Source organism: Capricornis sumatraensis, chromosome 8 (assembly GCF_032405125.1).
Source record: "Capricornis sumatraensis isolate serow.1 chromosome 8, serow.2, whole genome shotgun sequence".
Classification (NCBI taxonomy): domain Eukaryota; kingdom Metazoa; phylum Chordata; class Mammalia; order Artiodactyla; family Bovidae; genus Capricornis; species Capricornis sumatraensis.
The window spans coordinates 28,094,664-28,114,839 of record NC_091076.1 but is presented as its reverse complement, the minus strand read 5'-3'; the positions used below and the strand labels follow the sequence as shown (position 1 = coordinate 28,114,839).

The window sequence follows — 20,176 nt, the reverse complement described above, 5'->3', positions numbered from 1 at the left end:
TTATTTTATTCATCATGCCTATTTAAATCTCTTGCTGCTGCTGCTGCTGCTGCTAAGTCGCTTCAGCTCTATCCAACTCTATACGACCCCATAGACAGCAGCCCACCAGGCTCTTCTGTCCCTGGGATTCTCCAGGGAATAATACTGGAGTGGGTTGCCTTTTCCTCTGTGTGACCCTATGGACAGCAGCCCACCAGGCTCCTCTGTCCATGGGATTCTCTAGGCAAGAATACTGCGGTGGGTTGCCATTTCTTTCCCCTCAATCTCTTGAGATGAATGAAATTTATGTTTATGGGCTTCCCAGGTAGCACTAGTGATAATGAACCTGCCTGTGAATGCAGGTGACATGAGACACGAGTTCAATCCCTGGGTTGGGAAGATCCTCTGGAGGAGGAAATAGCAACCCACTCCAGTATTCTTGCCTGGAGAATCCCATGGACAGAGCAGCCTAGCAGTCCACAGTCCAGGTTGTTTCAAAGAGTCAGACATGACTGAGTAGACATGACTCAGACATGACTGAGTAGACGTGACTCAGACATGACTGTCAACTGAGCAGACAACATAAGAGCAAATTTTCCTGTGTACCTCATATCACCCTCTTTTCAAAAAAAAAAAAAAGAGAGAAGAAAGGAAAGCACTTGTTTTCTTGGTTAACACCATGAATCATTCATAGGAAAGTCATAGCTAGTCAGTTTTGGGGGAATGGAAGCAGGTATATCATACACACTGAAACACACTATCCTTTTTAATATTCTGAATTTTCACATAATCCTGGAATAAGTGATGTGATTGAATTATCACACACAAATTAGGGAGGTTAAATATTGTCTAGAAAAAGAATAACATAATAGTTATAGTGATTCATGGGAGCAGGCTGCCCTAAGCCTGGCAAATGGTATATCTCACAGTGCTATTTTCCTTAATGATACTGTTTGATAACTTATTAATTTTGGTGGTTTATTCACTCAGTTGTGTCAGACTCTTTTGAGACCCCATTGACTAGCTCACCAGGCTTCTCTATCCATGGGCTTTCTTAGGCAAGAATACTGGAGTGGGTTGTCATTTCCTTCTCCAAGGGGATCGTCCCAACCGAGGGACTGAACCTGGGTCTCCTGTATTGCAGATTCTTTACTGACTGAGCTACCAGGGAAACATAATAACTATCACTAACTGAAAACAACTATTAGAGAGGTTCTTTCACAACAGATTCAACTTCTGAATCAGTACTACAAATTCCTTACCCACAACTGGAGTAAATCAACAGAGATCCCAGGGCTACACTGGGCACCTGACACTACAAAGTCACTTTGGAATCAAAAGTTTTATTTTGACACATAAGAGCTTTTAATTTGAAATTTCTTTGACTTTTCTCTCACCCTCATTAGATGGCTTAGGAAAGACACACAGCTGCACCACGCACCTCCCAACACCTCCCTCCCCACAGAGGTACACGAAGTTTCATAAGGAAAGAGCTCTTCATAAAGAAAGAACTCTAGCTCCTTCTTCCTCTTAGCCTCCTGTTTATCTTCTTTCCTTTTTCTTTTCCTTGATAATTTGCTTGATGGCTTAGTTAAAAGAAAACTGTTGAAGTCAAGGGATCATAAAATATAGCAAAAATAAGAGAGCATTCCATTTCTTAAGTCCCTACCCTCTTTTTGATGGATTTTGTAAAAGTAATGTTTTGAAGTGGATTCTGCTTCTTTTGTGCAAAGAAAAACTGATGAAGGCAAGGATTTGAGATGACATTTGAAGAGCTGTTTTTTTTTTTTTTTTTAATTTTTAATTTTGTACTTAATGTTATTTTGAATAAAATCCCAAATGATTTCTGGAACATTTATTAAAAAAAAAATAAAACAGCTATGGGTTTGAGTGAATGATAAAAACATCTGCCACCCTGATAAATATCAACCTGCATTTGGCAGTTAGATGCTCAATTCAGCCCTCTCACAATAACTAATGGGTCCTCTGTGGCAAACTGAGAGGAAACCCGAGTTCCTCACCTCAGCTCAAGATGAGGACTGACTACCATTTTGCACCTTAAGTGGAACCCCTAGAGCTCCATGGCAACTCGAGAGGAAAGCCGAGTTTTCCTCCGCAACTGGAGAAGAACCCTGAGTTCCCCGCCTCCACTCTAGATGAGGCCCAATTCCCCTGCAGCGACATGAGTTGAATCCCGAGTTTCCTGTCACAACTTGAGAGGAATCCTGAGTTCCCCATCACAACTCAAGAGGAACCCCTAATTTCCTGCCACATCTTGAGAAGAACCCCGACTTCCCTGCTGCAACTCGAGAGGAATCCTGAGTTTTCCCTTGCAGCTCGAGGAGGACCAACTCCCTGCTGCAACACAAGAGAAACCTTGATGTCTCCCTCACAACTCAAGAGGAGAACCGACTCCCCTATTGCAACTCGAGACAGATAAGACAAATCTATCTGAACCGATTTGGCATCAGATTTTGTTTATTTTTTGTCTTTGGATTTTGTTTATTTTTTAGGAAAGTGACCAATACTTGTATTTCCTTTTAAAATGTGAGAAATTTCTTGGTAGAAAACTGAAAGGTGAGTACAAAACATTTTAAAAGGAAAATATCTACCTCATAGGGACTATTTACTTACCTTAAAAACTACTTCCTCCCTTGCGAGTTTCTCTGTACATCCTAGAAACTCAACACTTGAGTTGGTTTCAGATTGCAGTGTTACAGATAACCTTGTGAATTAAATTTGTCTTTATTTATCTTACAACCTAGCTCTGCAAACACTCTTCAGCCATAATAATTAAAGCTTATATACAAGAAGCCAATTTCCATGCTCTTCCTTATTTTTATTAGCACCCAGGAAGGAAGCAATATGAGCTGTACAAAATGTACAACACTGCAATAACAGAGTTTGATTTGACAGAGATACTGCATCTGTAGCTAATTTCATAGTATCACTAACTGGTTCTCTCAAGCAGGAAAATACATGTCTTCCACAAGTGAAATCATTCTTCAATAATGAGAACATTTAAAATTATGCAAAAATACTCATAAAATCTACCTACTGGATGACCAATTACTGCCCATATTGGGGTAACCATCTCATGGTTTTATAAAATTCATAATCTTCAGTTCTGAATGCTTAATACTGATCATTAGTTAATATTACCTTCCATATACTTAATATTGGAAATTTTATGAAAACTATTAGAATCAAATAATGAAATGCTACTTTGAACGAAATCTTAAATGGTTTCTTGTTTTGTGTGCAATTACAGAACACTATTCTTTTGAAACTGAAGTGTAATTTGAAACTAGAGATTCAAATGTTGTATAATTAAACATCTCTCTATAGTGTTTAAAATACATAGTATTTTTAAGAGAAAGAAGAACAAGAACTGGAGTACCTGTGCCATAGGCCAAAGCATTAGAGAAGTAATTCAATGAACATACTTTTTTTTTCACTTAGCTGTCAAATCCATCACCGCATTCTTACTTGGTTGATCCACATTTGGTGTTAACTCTGTGATTGATGTTAAACTAACAATTTCTCTGAAAGAAGCTCACATCTGAGATGTTACATCATCAAATCAGCAGTACAACCACATATTGTGGGTCAAAGGCACTGAACATTGTACAGCAGTGCATCAATAGAAAAAGTTGTAAACCCATTAAAAGACTTGAGACTGCTTTAAACAATGAGATAAAATTTCATAAATGACTTGTACCTAACTTACAGGAATAGTTAATGCTCAGATTTGCTTCATGATGTACAATAGGCATTGTGGAAGAAAAACGGTTTTTAAAAATATTTCAGCAATTTTTTAGACTGAAGTCAGTAAGTTAATCAATATACACTGTCTTGCATTCTTAAACTACTAAGAAGACATAATCACTTCACTGTATCTTTCATTTACTAAAAGACCTGAAACAATCTAACACCTTCTTCATGCTGTTTCCCAGATAAGACAATTCAGTCTTAAAACCACTTCTACCAAAGTGTTATATTTAAAAAACTGAGTTATTAGTCCTTGGCTGAAATCCAAATGTTCAGTCTCTTGAAAAATCAATTTTGTGTTCACCTGGAAGGACTATCTGGAATTTTGATGGAAGTTTACCTTATTCAGGATGACTTCAGAACAAAGCTCTGCCATGATATCTATCCAGTATTTTTAATATGTAAGTTTTCCTATCTTATCTGATTTTGGTTTTTCATCTGCATAGTCTAAAATGGCAGGAGATATGGCTCAGTAGACCCCTTCACTTCTATTCTTTTTGTGCCAATACTTTCTCTGATAGGGTAGAGATACAACACAACCCAAAAGAAGACCATGAAAATGTGCACCTTCACTGGAAGGTGATAGGAGAGCCTACGTCCAGTGTTTAATTCCAAACTGCAACATCCCATGATTTTCCAATATTCTGATTTCACACATACATTTAACAATCATTTATAGAATCCCAGAAACAATATCTAGGGAGGGTTCAGCCAGTGAAGCAGACAGGTGTTCTTCCAACCTCCATGAAGCTGTACAAAGGCCTCCATAAAACTGTACAAAAACTCTGAGTTTAAAAAAAAGAAGAAGAAGAAGAAAAGGGTAAAAGACACATGGCTTCTGGCTTCTAGCTCCAAATCCAGATAAACTGTGAAGCCAGATAGGCAACCAACCACTTGCTCATTGTGTTAATTAGGTTGTTGATTCAGCCAGATTTGCTTTGTTTTCCTGGATAGCTAAATGCTTGGTAATATCAGTAGAAGAAGCAGAATTCAACCTCAAGTTCTCTTTTAGTTTGTTAAGTTCAAAGTCATGGAGAATCTTGATGGTCATTAACTTTTCTCGCTTGACTCTTTCCAGAACATCTTTTGGGACATCAGGGATCATCCAGGCCAAGAAAAATTTAATTAAAAACACAACATGCTAGAGGAAACATAAAAGAAAATCAGAGACACTGTTTAGCTATCAAATGTTCAGCAAAATGTTCTTACAAATCATTTCATTCATTCAATAAACTGTGCTTGACACAGTAGATAGAAGGGAAAGCAAGAAGGTTTAGTCTTTGGTCTTAGAACTTTCCTATAAATCCAACATTAAGCAAATAAATAAATATATACTGCTACTGCTGCTGCTGCTGCTGCTAAGTCACTTCAGTCGTGTCCGACTCTGTGTGACCCCATAGACGGCAGCCCACCAGGCTCCTCTGTCCCTGGGATTCTCCAGGCAAGAACACTGGAGTGGGTTGCCATTTCCTTCTCCGATGCATGAAAGTGAAAAGTGAAAGTGAAGTCGCTCAGTCGTACCCGACTCTTATCGACCCCATGGACCGCAGCCCACCAGGCTCCTCCGTGCATGGGACTTTCCAGGCAAGAGTACTGGAATGGGTTGCCATTGCCTTCTCTGAAATATATACTAAAATATGTAATTACAGAGATTCCAGTTGAACTTGGTTATTCAATATACCCTTCATCTATGCTTCCTCCTGAAAACCTAATCAAATATTTGTAAAAGAAATTAATAAATTGTATTGTTCACAAAGAAACAACAACAAAAAAGGAGGAAACAGTGAAAACAGACTGGAGAGTGAAGAAAGCTGGCACTTAAATTTGCAATTGATGATACCGTGATGGTAGAAACCAAGACAAAAGCCAATTTTGTCTTGAATCATCAAAAAAGTTCAGGAAAGATGGTGCTAAGGACTGTGAATTCATAGTGTGGGTGGAGTTAAAAATAAGAGGATTATTTAAAAATCTGTATAAGGGGCAGATGAATTTTCAGAACCTCTCTCTCATCCACATTTGGGTATTACTTCTCTCCAACCCCCGCCTGGCAGCAACTGAGTGCTTTATTTTCTGCAGAAATTAAAACAGAAAGCTGTGCACTCAGAGGCAGCAGAGATGGCAGAAGATGAAGATGTGGCATCATACTGAAAATAGGACAACTCAGTGAAGTTCATCATTCTCAATCATGAGATCTCTAATTCCTCCTTCCCTTCTTGGCTCTCAACACAGCCACGAAATAACTCAACAAGCAGGAGGTTGAATGATTTTTTTTTCCTCTAGAAAATATACCTAATCAGAGAAATTAGAATTATAGATATCAAAATTTTGTAGGTCTCAAATGAAAAGGCCCCTTTTTCAGCCTATAGTGAAACCAACCCCCAATGATCTTCCTCTTGTATGCACACAAAGCTCATGATCAGGTATCATTGTTTCACTCTTAAATATGAGCAGATTGCCAAGAACAACCAAATACATAAGGAAGACTCTAACATGGAAGAGTAAGATGGAAATGGATGACTAGGATCTGTTGTCCATTTAGGATATCTAAGAGGATATAGAGAGAATCATGGGAATGAGAGAACAGTAGCATAACAAGACAAAGACACAAACTAGACTATTTATAAGAGAGAAAATAAATGATAATTAGAATTTCAAAACAGTTGTTAACATCTGAATAAGAAAAGTCTCAGAAACAAAGGACAGAGAAAAGAAGGAAATTATCAAAGAAATAATACAAGCAAATTGTCTCAACTTAAGGGATAATAACATTTGCAGATTCAAGGAGTTTAGTGAGTGCCCAAAACAATGAATATGACAATATCACATGATTTTCTGGTGAAGTTTTATGAAAGAAGGTCTAGTGAGAGAATCCTCAAAGTTTACTGATATATAAACAGATCATAAACAAAGACTGGAAAATTAGAATGGTATTGTATCTTTATAGCAACACTGGAAGCTGATGGAAAATAGAGCAATGTCTTAAAATTTCAGGAATATTTAAATAAAGTTGATTCAAAATTTTCAGGGAAAATGACTTCTACTCTTGAATACTATACCAATTAACCATCTACGAGAATAAGAAATTTTAATATTCAAGTTCTCAAAAATTGCCCATTTTCCTCAGAAAATTAATAAAAGATGTGCTTCATCTAAATAAACTAGTACTCTGAGAATGGGGAAAACATAGATTGAAGAAAATACTGTATTTAATACAAGAGAAGTTAAACTCCCAGAATGATGGTGAATCAGAACCTGTAATGAAAATCATAAATAAACAAAAACAAAAATTCAAAAGAATTCATTTTGTAATTTACCAGGCTGAAAGGTGATCTAAAACACTGATGGAAAATGTGGGAATGAAAGTGACAGATTCGCAGAGAACTGAGAGGGGTAGAGATTTAAATTATATACATAACCTCAATAAAAATAAAATTAAACAAAAACTGACTGGAATTTGCGTTTTCTTGCCTTAGACTCATCTAGCCTATTACTGGCCTTTACTAATGCTCAAAATCCTTCAAGCTAGGCTTCAGCAGTATGTGAATTGAGAACACCTGGAGCCAAAGAGCCTGGAGTGTGAAATCAAGCAGGACTTAGGAAGCATCACTACGAACAAAGCTAGTGAAGGTGATGGAATTCTAGCCGAGCTATTTCAAACCCTAAAAGATGATGCTATTAAAGTGCTGCACTCAATATGCCAGCAAATTTGGAAAACTCAGCAGTGGCCACAAGACTGGAAAAGGTCAGTTTTCACTCCAATTCCAAAGAAGGGCAATAGCAAAGACTGATCAAACTACCACACAACTGCACTCATTTTACACGTTAGTAAGGTAATACACAAAATCCTTTAGGCTAGGCTTCAACAGGATGTTAACCAAGAACTTCCAGATGTTCAAGCTGGATTTAGAAAAGGCAGGGGAACCAAGATCAAATTGCCAACATCCATATGCAAGAGAATTCCAGAAACACATCTACTTCTGTTTCATTGACTATGTTAAAGCCTTTGACTGTGTGGATCACAATGAACTGTGAACAATTCTTAAAGAGATGGGAATAGCAGACCACCTTACCTGCCTCTTGAGAAACCTGTATGCAGGTCAAATAGCAACCGTTAGGACCAGACATGGGACAATGGACTTGTTCAAAATTGGAAAAGGACTATATCAAGGCTGTATATATATTGTCACCCTGCTTATTTAATTTCTATGCAGGGTATATCATGGAAAATGCTAGGCTGGATGACTCACAAGCTGGAATCAAGAGCCAGGAGGTGTATCAATAACCTTAGATATGCAGATGACACCACCCTAATGACAGAAAGCAAGGAGGAACTAAAGAACCTCTTGATTAAGGTGCAAGAGGAGAATGAAAAAGCTGGCTTAAAACTCAACATTCAAAATACACTAAGATAATGGCATCCAGTCTTATTACTTCATGGCAAATAGATGGGGGGGTGGGGGTGGGGAACAGTGGAAACAGTGACAGACTGGGCTTCAAAAACTGACGTTGATTCCAGCCAGGAAATTAAAAGACACTTGCTCCTTGGAAGAAAAGTTGTGACAAACCTAGACAGCATATTAAAAAGAAGAGATATCACTTTGCCAACAAAAGTCCCATTAGTCAAAGCTATGATACTTCCAGTAGTCATGTACTGATATGAGAGTTGAACCATTAAGAAGGCTGAGCATCGTAGAATGATGCCTTCAAATTGTGGTGTTGGGAGAAGACTTTTGAGAGTCCATTGGAGTGCAAGGAGATCAAACCAGTCAATCCTAAAGGAAATCACTCCTGAATATTAACTGGAAGGACTGATACTGAAACTGAAGCTCCAATACTTTCACTACCTAATGTGAAGAGCTGAGTCATTTGAAAAGAACCTAATGCTGGGAAAGACTGAAGGCAGGAGGAGAAGGGGCAACAGAGAATGAAATGGTTGCCTGGCATCACCAACATGATAGACATGTGTTTGAGCAAACTCCGGGAGATAGTGAAAGACAGAGAAGCCTGTTGTGCTATCATCCATGGGGATGGCAAAGAGTCCCAAAGAGTCAGACGCAACTTAGCAACGGAACACCACCAACAACAATCAAGTGAATAAGTGCCTTATATTTCTTAGTTGTTTAGTCGCTAAGTCGTGTCTGACTCTTTTGTGACCGCATGGGCTGCAGCCTGCCAGACTCTTCACTCCATGGTTGCCATTACTTCTACTCGAAGGGTTGTTACTTACTTCTCCCGAGGATCTTCCTCGGGAGAGGATCGACACAGGATCAAACCTGCCTCTTCTGCATTCGCAGGCAGGTTCTTTACCACTGAGCCACCATGGAAGCCCTACGTTTATCTATCTCTCCCTTATAGGTCTTCATGTCTCATGATTTGTGGCCCTCGGTTTAAACCTTGGTCAAACACCCTCTCTGTATTGGTTCTCTTGTCTTATATCCATAATTATACTAGCTACTCTACAAGGAAGGAAATGTAATATAGTGGGAAGAGTGGAGGTTTGGCAGTGAGACATCTGGCATTGAAACTCAGCTTTAACATTAGCTGATTATCTTTAAACCAACTACTTAATTTTGCTGACTGTCAGATTTATTTGTCAAGGCTGAATAATAAGGCTGAACGTAGAAAGTTATTATTATAGCTTCTGAAACTGGTACATAATAGATGTTCAGTAAAATTGGTGGGTCCTCTGACCTCAGGGGAAGAGGTCTTAATTTTTCTTTTTTGTGACCTTGGTATCTTCAACAATAGCCAGGAATAACAGGCAATTGCTGTACTTAAACTATTCCTAACTTACTTTTTATGACATCAAATACTTCCTTCAAAACACTCTAGTAAGATAATGCTAATTTTCTGCTCAACAGATACTCTTAGAAATATGTGCCTGAAGGGTGAGAAGAGACTTACTGGCCCGAAAGTTAAGAAGGGCTTACCTCCATGATTATGATGAAGGTCATCTTGGCAGCAAGGACGTGCCAGTACTGAATGTTATGAGCATACTTGTCCTCACTGTCAGGAGGATTTCTGTAATCTCTGTATCTGAAAAAATGGAAGCCAATGCAAAAAATAAGCTACAACTTCAAACAAAGAGACCTAGCATAAATTCATATTGTTTCTTGTAAGAGACCCTTTTAGTTAACTACAAAAGTCAAGTCAAAGGAAAATAACTGCTATTACCAAACATTTATCTTTCCTCTACAGATAACAATCATAGCCATATGCTACTAATGTATAGCATAGATGTAGCAGGAGACACAAGTGAAACTTCTCTCTTGCCATGAAGACACGTTTCTCAGGGGTTAGCTAAATTTGCTCTTTTCATCCCATTCCCTTTCTTCCTATTCCTTAACAACTGAGTTCTACCATCACTCCACTGACACCAACTGAAGAACAGAACTTGACACTGTGGACCATTCTCATTTTCTTGAAACTCTGTTTTCTTTTGGTTTACATGACGTTGCATTGTTTTCGTGTTACTTATTATCTTTCAGGGGTTTCCCTGGTGTTCAATTTGTGAGTTCATTTTTTTTTTCCTATAATGTGTCTAGATATTAATGTTCTTCAGAGAGTCAGTCCAGCTAGGAAGTGATGGCATCAAGAAATCTGACACTTGTTATGATTCTTCTCTATATAAATACAGAATAGGACTTCCCTAGTGGACCAGTGGTGGGAGTCTGCCTCGTCAATGGGAACACAGATTCAAATCTTGGTGTGGGAGGATACCACGTGCCCCATGGAGGCTAAGCCTGTGTGCCAGAACTAGTGAGCTAGCGCGCCTAGAGTCCATGCTCTGCAACACGAGAAGCCACTGCAATGAGAAGCCCATCATAACTAGAGACCAAGCCCCACTTGCTGCAACTGGAGAAAGCCTGCGGGCAGCCAAAAACAAATAAAAAATATGGAATATAAAAATGTTTTTGTCTACCTGTGTTGCAGGTAGACAATAACCGATATTGCTGTTTTTATTGGAATCCCAGATGAAGCAGTTGGTTTAAGGTTTAAGTTTAAAAGCTTTGATGTACCATATATACGTGTGTGTGTATGTGTGTATACATACATATATATATACATATATACACACACATACATACGTATAAATGATCTTTAAATCCTAAAGTAAAAAGATCCGCACAGTTCACGAGACACAGAGTGTGAAAAGAGCAGGTTTACAAATCCAATTTCACACTCCCTGCATCGAAGAAACCTTTCAAATGGGATGGCTAATGAACTAGCTATATTGTTCTTTCTCTCTTCCTCTCTCTCTGTTTGAGGACACATAGTTAAATTCAAGTAGGTTGAATGCACATATACTGACCATGCTGTGTGATCTATAGACATTAAAGCCTGAATCAAGGGGAAATTTGTTACAGAAAATTTTTCCAATAAATTTAGAAAATAAGAAACAATTCAAAAGTGACATTATCTTTACCGATAGTATTCTCTTACTTTTGAGTATTCTACTTTTTTCAAATCAGAACCATACAATGTGGAATTTTAGAACGGATGTACTTTACCCAAGATTTTTACTGCCCCAGGTAAATTTTTGTTAAGACATGAAGACAACAGAGAACTTAAGAAACACATTTAAAAAGCAAAATGAAGACAAGAGAAAACCTGCAAGTGTTGTAGTCTCGTTTTTCCGAAGGTACAGTGTGGTTTGGAAAATCGGCTATGAGGAATACTGACAGGCTGTTATTGATATACTCTTTCATAGGCCAAGTTTCATTTACTGAGTAGGCATAGTAGTAAACTAAACGGGGAACCATGTCCGATGTAAATGCAACAATAACAGCCTAAAGGACAAAGCAAGAGGAAAATCATGAGCTAATAATGCAGTTTTATGAAAGTCTGATTTGTATATCGTTCAGATCTTTGTGCCTTAAGGATGCAAAATTACTAGTATGCTATTACTAATCATGTTAACACATGAGTCTTTGACCTAAAACATAAAATAGTTCATTTATGCTGTACGATCAGTGTTACAAGATTTCACAGCTAGAGTTACATTGAAAATTTAACCTCACTATTTGTTTCCAAAATCACCATACCTGTATGTCTCTTTCCATCTTGCCTTGCTATTTCTTACATTTCTTATTCTTTCATAACACAGTTCTACTCTCTTTAACCAAATTTTACTTGCCTGGATCAATTTCATAAGATAGGACCAACTGTGTGTGTGTGTGTGTCAGGGGGTGTATAGGGAATGAGGATGGAGAAACTGCAGACCATGTACTGGTAAATTTCCCATAGTGCAGTGCAATTAATTTCAGTATTTGACTCTGCAGGAATGCTATTCTCCCATCTTTTCCTAAGCTCTGGAATAGTGTAAATGTCATGTTTCCTTTGGGTAAAATGAGTCAATTTAAAATCATTTTGCTCTGCCATCTACATTTTTAATGTAAAATATTTAAAAAATATTTTAATATTGCTCCTATAGCTAGTGATACATTTCATGTTTTATATCACTTACTGAGCACATTTTGGCAGTTTCCTTTTCTAAAAAAGTGACAATTTCAAACAGATTTTAAAATGCATTAGAATAAATATATATATAGCATTTTTATAATTTTCTCACCTGTACATTGTAATACTTTTTTGAGATTGTCAGAATTTTGTTTATCTTTTCAATGAACCAACTCTTGGTTTATTTAGCAATTATATTACCTTTGATTTGTTTTCTAATGTGATTATTTCTGCATATACTTTTATTCTTTCTTTCTTACCGCTTTCTATTGATTAGTTTTACATCTTTTCTTAATTTTATATAACAGGCTCAGTTCATACTTTCCTTCTTTCCAATAATAAAAGCACTTATTGGTATACACTTTTTATAAATATGGTTTTAGCTGATTCATATGAGTTTTCATTTTAATTAAGTTCTCCTTGTAATTTCAATTTTATTTCTTCTTTGTGCAATAAGCTTTCTTGGAAGCATGAATATTAAGTGGCTAAATTTTTTTTTTTGGCTATCTTATTATCAAATTCATTTTTTATACCATTATTGTATGTGAATATGCATTGCAAAATTTCAGCTTTTGGGAATTCAGTTTTATTACCATTTTGAATAAGTGCTCCATAAAAATAACAGGTAGATGTTATATATTCTATTTGTACTGCATAATTTTATGTATAATCAAGCTTTAATTGTATTGCTTATATTCTTTATACCACTACTTATTTTCTGTCTACTCTGTCATGTGGCATGGGTATCATGGTATTTTAATAAGCACGTTTTTACAATTTTCCTTGTATTTCTAAGAGTTTGCATGTCACAGATTTGTCTGTGTTGTTTAGCACATAACAGTTTAGGGATGTTTTGTCTTTAGAAAGGTCACCATGATGAAATCAATGTAAATACTGAGTTAAACATTATTCACAATCTCCCTATCCCCAAGAAAAAAAAAAATCATCAGGTACAGTTTCCACTGAAATAGGGCTACTTACGTTAGTTGCAACAGAAAGGACAGCCATTCCGTAAAGAATGTCTTGCCAAACACCTATGCTATGAGCCTTAGCAGCTACAGGTCTCCTGTACTGAGTCGTAAGCTTCCAGGCATCCACTCGAATCTCTATTATGTTATTCAAGAGCGCAAGAAGAGGGGCCAAAGGAAAAGAGGCCACAAATAATGTAACAAATCCAAATTGGATAACTGCGGGGATAAAAGAGAAATTCACAAACTCATCATTGTGGAGGGAAAAAGGGGGAACAGTCGGCCTAACTCCTGTCACTTCCTTCATTTTGAAGGGATCTACACCAGCAAAACACTCCAGGCCTCCTTCCATCTGCCTTCTTCCCCTTTCCTAGAGGAAGCACAGTGACTTATCGCTTGCTAGAACAGGACAGAGAAATTAGTCACGCACAGCTCAGTTCTATCCCTGCTCTTTCTTTTAAGATCTGCTTGTCTGAAGAAAGCCTCTACTATTATTAGATAAGATAGTCTTCTTATTCATAAAACACAGTCTTTTATTATTATGGCCTATGTTTAGGTCTGCTATGGCAACCCACTCCAGTACTCTTGCCTGGAGAATCCCATGGATGGAGGTGCCTGGTTGGCTGCTGTCTGTGGGGTTGGACGGAGTCAGACACGACTGATGCAACTTAGCAGCAGCAGCCGCAGTCTAGTATTTATATTGATATTGGCACATTTGTGGGGTAATCAAGCTTTCTATTTTGCTAACCTATGTGCTTTTTAAGATCAGAAATAATTACTGACTCATTTGTATGATCTGAGTATATGAAAGTATTCAACTATAAGCCTTATGAATGAATGCATTATTTAAGATTTGAAAATGCTAACAGAGGAGAAGGCAGTATAAACAAGATATTTGAGAATAAATCAGAAAATGAACCACATAAACATCAGAAATAGACATATAAGGTGCATGTGGGCAAAGGAAATACAGATATCCTAGAATGAGGTATTTTTTAAGGTCCCAATCCTCTGTACTAACTTGACATCTTTCTAAGTATGTTTTACTCTCTTTCCTCACTAAGGCTTAACACCTATATAAGCTGGCTTATTTCTCTATGTTTCTTCCTTTGTTTCCATCAGTGCTTGGGGTAAAAGAATCCACGTAGCTGGCAGACTGTACTTCCCACAGGAGAGAACCAAAAAACAATGAGACAAAGATGGCTTTCCATCGGAGGAAAAAAGAAAAAGGAATCTTCCACTAGTCCTCTATTTTTAGATAGATCTTAAGTGCTTTTGGATTTCAGCATTTCTCATAATACTTTCTGATTAGCATCAGTCTTTTCATCTACTAATCCAAGAGAACAAACTGCCTCCTTCCTAACTTCTCTACTGAACCAAGAAACAGAAAATGAAGGTGAAGTATTATGCAGAAACAGCTTGAATTTCTAGGTTCAAATCTCAGATCTTTATTTATAATAATCTCTGTGGCCCACAGCAAAGAACTTCTCCAAGATTCAGTATACTTTCAAATAAAATGCAGTGAATAATGACTGTTCTGTAGAATGTTTTAAGATTAGAGATACAGTATGTAAAACAGCCAGAATAAATTCTTAGTTGTGTCTCGATAATTAATCTTGTTATGAAACACTGATTTCATCTTTTACTTTCAGTTATAACCTCTGACACACTTATGCAAAAGTTCACTTGAAACATACACAATTATTTAAAAAGTAGAGCCTTATGAATCTACAAATTAAGGACTGCCTAGTTTTATAACTGTAGACAGCTTCCTATTTGCCCAAATATACCTATTTTAATTCAGGTATCATATGTACATATTTCAGTGGAGAATCGGTAACAAATTCAAGTCATCTCATTTATTCTACCATGACTTTTATGGGCCACGAAAATAAGGTGGGAAAACTGTCCTCTTTAATTTCACCAAAACAGCAGAAAAGGTCATTTGAGAGGAAACACACTGAGTAGATTCCACAATCAGTCCTGGAGTTCTCTTAAAATTTCACCCCAACCTCTCTTCAATCCTTAAAATACTTTATGCATTTCTTATGTCCAGTTTGGGTTTCCCTTGCATACCTACTTTTAGCTTCATTCTTTTCAGCCTGAATAAAGGATATACACTAAATGTATGTCAGACTCTAGTAATGTTTTTCATTGTATTCCCTCTATGAACAATCACCAAGGCAAAAAAAAAAAAAAAAAAAAAGCAGAAAGCTATTTAAACTATTTTGAGACAAGTATTAAAAAGTGATCCTTACTTTATTTTGTTCAACAATATTAACATTAAATTGATAGGAAAAATATTTCTGAGATTCCTGTTTTGAAACTAAATTTCATCCTGGATTATATTCGGGGAAAATAGAAATACTGAGCCAATTTTTTTCCATATTTAGCCATCAATCTTTTCATTCACTATCCAATGATTTATTGAACACCTACTATGTGCAAGGTAGGAAGAAATATTAAGAGATGAAAACACTTATTTTACTCAGCTTCTTTCATGTTTCAAGGCAGAGGTTGAAAATTACCTGTTTCCAAATACTCATAGAATAACTCAAGAGAGCCAAAAGTTTCAAGGTCATGATCCTGCTCCCATCGACTGTATAGCTTTTCAGAGTTGGTTCGGGCTTTTCGGCGTCTCCACCAATTCAGAACCAAGCTGTTGAAAGTGATAAAAGTATACATGAAATAGGAATTAAGAGAAAGGGGTCAGAGAGTCAGAGTATTAGATCTAAAAAATGGAGGTGAGGGAGGGCAAGTAAGTTTAGATCATAGAACAAGTAGAGAGAGACATGACTGCAACTAAAGCCCAAGTCAAAATCTAGTGTTCTGTTCACATCTACTTGCTAAGGGTGAAAGATCTTTATTTGGATAATTAAGAAAGTAAGACAACCCTGCCTCTGCAGGGTAATGTACTTACTCAGAGAGAGTTCTTTAAAGAGCACATGGAAGAGAGGTCACCACAGGACTGTTTTTATATATTTAATTCACTAACCTTAACTATGTTGTGATACTAAGGCCACTTGGGAGAATGAGAAATGGGTTACAATAGAAAATGTATGACAAGGGAATACAGAAGTTTATCTAACACATGACAATAAATATAATAATCCTAAACAAGATATTACCTAACTCAATTCTATATATAAATATATACAGAATATATATATTATATATATATAATTTAATATATCATGATATATTGGATTACTTAAGAAAAGACTTTTTCAAAATTAAAAACTCAATCCACGTAAGAGATCATATTAACACATTTAAGGAGAAAATTATAAAATCATGGTGACTAATGCAGAAAAATGTATTTGATGTGTTTTGACTATCTATTAAAACCTATTTATGATAGAAAAGAAGGACAAGAAGAAAATTGCCTCAGTCTGACCAAAAGCATCTACCCAAATCCTGGGCTAAACATAATTCTTAATAGGGAAAAATTAGCAGAATTCCCTTAGAATTAAGATCAAAATAAGAGTGTATATGATCACATTCAAGACTTTATTGGAGATCTTAGCCAAACAATAAAATGAAAAAGTCAAAAGAGCTGGAAATGAAAGAGAAATCTATGATTACAAACAGTAATGTGAATGGACTGCTTGCCTAGAAAACTCAAATGAAGATAGACAAAAATTATTACAAATAATAAGAGGTTATCAATATATTACATTCCTAGAAGGCAATGGTACCCCACTCCAGTACTCTTGCCTGGAAAATCCCATGGACGGAGGAGCCTGGTGGGCTGCAGTCCATGGGGTCGCCAAGAGTCGGACACGACTGAGCGACTTCCCTTTCACTTTTCACTTTCATGCATTGGAGAAGGAAATGGCAACCCATTCCAGTGTTCTTGCTTGGAGAATCCCAGGGGTGGGGGAGCCTGGTGGGCTGCCATCTATGGGGTCGCAGAGTCGGACATGACTGAAGTGACTTAGCAATAGCAATTAGCAATACGTCCACAAAACATAGTAGAAAATATAATTTTTAAAAGGTACCATTTACAATTAAAAGTATCTAGAAATGGATTTGACCAGAGATTTATAAGACCTGTATGCCGAAGTTTAAATATTTAAAGTCATTAATGTTAAAAATAAATGTTTGTGAATAAAAAGACCCAGCATAATAAAATGTCAGGTGTTTTTACTGAAACAACTGAAATGTAATTCCAATAAAAAAACCAAAATACTTTCCATGCGAATTCTGCCAAGATGTTTCTAAAATTTACACAGAAAGATGAAAGACAAAGGGATAGTGAAGATGTTTCCCTAGATAAAAAATAAGTAACTGGCTCCACCATATATGAAGAGTTAATTATAAAGCTGTCTTAACTAAGGGAGTGTAGCACTGGTGTGCCTGGTGCTAAGTCACTCAGTGGTGTCTGACTCTTTGCAACCCTATGGACTGTAGCCCACCAGGCTCCTCTGTCTATGGGGTTCTCCAGGCAAGAATACTGGAGTGGGTTGCCATGCCCTCCTCCAGTGGATTTTCCCGACCGAGGGACTGAACCTGTGTCTCCTGTGGCTTCTGCACTGCAGGTGGATTCTTTACCACTGAGCCACGAAGGAAGCCCTGTGGTACTGGTGTAGGGATAGACAAATTCTGGAACAGAATGGAGGCTGATTATAACCTTGCATTTGCTGTTTGGCATAAACAGTGTTGCAGATCATAGAGAGTGGGGAAAAGGGACTTTCAATAAATGGCAACATGAAATTATGTGTGTAAGAAATGAAATTGGGCCTTTATAGCAAACATGAAAATCCCTTCCATAGTATATTAAGAATTTAAAAGAGAAAGGCAATAGTAATGTTACAATATTAAAAATATTTAAATATAAGTACATGAGAATTGGTTTTTGATACTGAGGTATGAAAGGATGTATTGAACAAGATTTTAAAAATGCTAAATCTCAAAAATATACAAGCAACTCCTGCAGCTCAATTCCAGAAAAATAAATGACCCAATCAAAAAATGGGCCAAAGAACTAAATAGACATTTCTCCAAAGAAGACATACGGATGGCTAACAAACACATGAAAAGATGCTCAACATCACTCATTATCAGAGAAATGCAAATCAAAACCACAATGAGGTACTATTTTACACCAGTCAGAATGGCTGCGATCCAAAAGTCTACAAGCAATAAATGCTGGAGAGGGTGTGGAGAAAAGGGAACCCTCCTACACTGTTGGTGGGAATGCAAACTAGTACAGCCACTATGGAGAACAGTGTGGAGATTCCTTAAAAAACTGGACATAGAACTGCCTTATGACCCAGCAATCCCACTGCTGGGCGTACACACCGAGGAAACCAGAATTGAAAGAGACACGTGTACCCCAATGTTCATCGCAGCACTGTTTATAATAGCCAGGACATGGAAGCAACCTAGATGTCCATCAGCAGGTGAATGGATAAGAAAGCTGTGGTACATATACACAATGGGGTATTACTCAGCCATTAAAAAGAATACATCTGAATCAGTTCTAATGAGGTGGATGAAACTGGAGCCGATTATACAGAGTGAAGTAAGCCAGAAAGAAAAACACCAATCCAGTATACTAACGCATATATATGGAATTTAGAAAGATAGTAACGATAACCCTGTATGCGAGACAGCAAAAGAGACACAGATGTATAGAACAGTCTTTTGGATTCTGTGGGAGAAGGCGAGGGTGGGATGATTTGGGAGAATGACATTGAAACATGTATAATATCATATATGAAATGAATAGCCAGTCCAGGTTCGATGCATGATACTGGATGCTTGGGGCTGGTGCACTGGGACGACCCAGAGGGATGGTACGGGGAGGGAGGAGGGAGAGGGGTTCAGGATGGGGAACACGTGTATACCTGTGGCAGATTCATGTTGATGTATGGCAAAACCAATACAATATTGTAAAGTAATTAACCTCCAATTAAAATAAATAAATTTATATTGAAAAAATAAATAGAGTACTTAGAATCACCAAAAAAAAAAAAAGCTAAAGCATTAAAGAAAGAGTTGATAAAAACTCTACTATATTGAAAGTATGGACTTTTGTCCATCTACAGAAGTGGTTCCAGACTGGAAGTGATTTAGCCCACATGGGACATTATTTGAAGTATCTGGTTGTCATAACTGGGGAAAGGTGGGCTACTGGAATCTAGTAGGTAGAGTTCAAGGATGCTGCTAAACATCCTACAATGCAAAGGGAGCTTCCAACAGCAAACGAATATCTGGTCCAAAATGTATACAGTACTGAAGATGAGAAACTGATTAAAGATACTATTAGAAAAACTTGTGCTGGGATAAGGTACTTTCAGCACATATAACCAAAAAGCAAGCAAACAAAAACACAGTAACCAAAGTTATAGAGTATTCCTATAAATCAATTAGAAAAAATATAAACAGATAAGGAGAAAAATGATTAAACAACTTGAACAGCATCTCATTTGTATGGTCAAAAGACTTATTCATGTTATTAATTGAGGAAATGCAAAATAAAAGCAAAATGAGATATTATTTATACTCTCTAAACTGGAAAAAATCAACAAATAAGCAATATAAAAGCATCGTGTCAAATTTGTTAATTAAAAGGAACACTTATATGCTGCTTATATCAGAACTGAAATACAAAGAAAAAAAGGAATGATAAAAAGGGAAGAGAACCCCTGAGATTTTTGAGACAATACCAACAAGATGGGCATGCATGTAACTGGAGTCACAAAGGAAAGGAGACCACCCAATTCAAGAAAGAATTTTTTCAGGAATCACAGAAGCACATCTATGTGCTCCATTCTAATTACAAACCTCTTAATTACCTATTAGTAACCATTATCTTGAATTCTGTAATCACGTCCCTGCTTTTTCCAAAAAAGAAAAATGGTTATATCATCTATGATCCTTTTGAGTTAATTTTTGAATGAAGAGTCAGAGTACATAGAGTTCTGTTATTTTGCATATGGATGCCGTTGTTCTAGCACTAGCTACTGAAAAAAAGGAGTTTTCTTTAATGA

The 20,176-nt window shown here is 36.9% G+C and overlaps 1 protein-coding gene across 1 annotated transcript in view; it reads right to left on the bottom strand.

Annotated features, from left to right (window-relative positions):
• Window positions 1–4,660: 4,660 nt before the first annotated feature.
• Window positions 4,661–20,176, bottom strand: part of ANO5 (anoctamin 5) — a 71,046-nt gene continuing 55,530 nt past the window's right edge. Inside the window, exons 16-20 of the mRNA XM_068977361.1 lie at window positions 15,707–15,837; window positions 13,192–13,397; window positions 11,362–11,540; window positions 9,681–9,786; window positions 4,661–4,891 (exon numbers count right to left, since the gene is read on the bottom strand). Of these exons, the coding sequence (XP_068833462.1) occupies window positions 4,661–4,891; window positions 9,681–9,786; window positions 11,362–11,540; window positions 13,192–13,397; window positions 15,707–15,837 (853 nt within the window). The remainder of the gene's footprint in view (window positions 4,892–9,680; window positions 9,787–11,361; window positions 11,541–13,191; window positions 13,398–15,706; window positions 15,838–20,176) is intronic.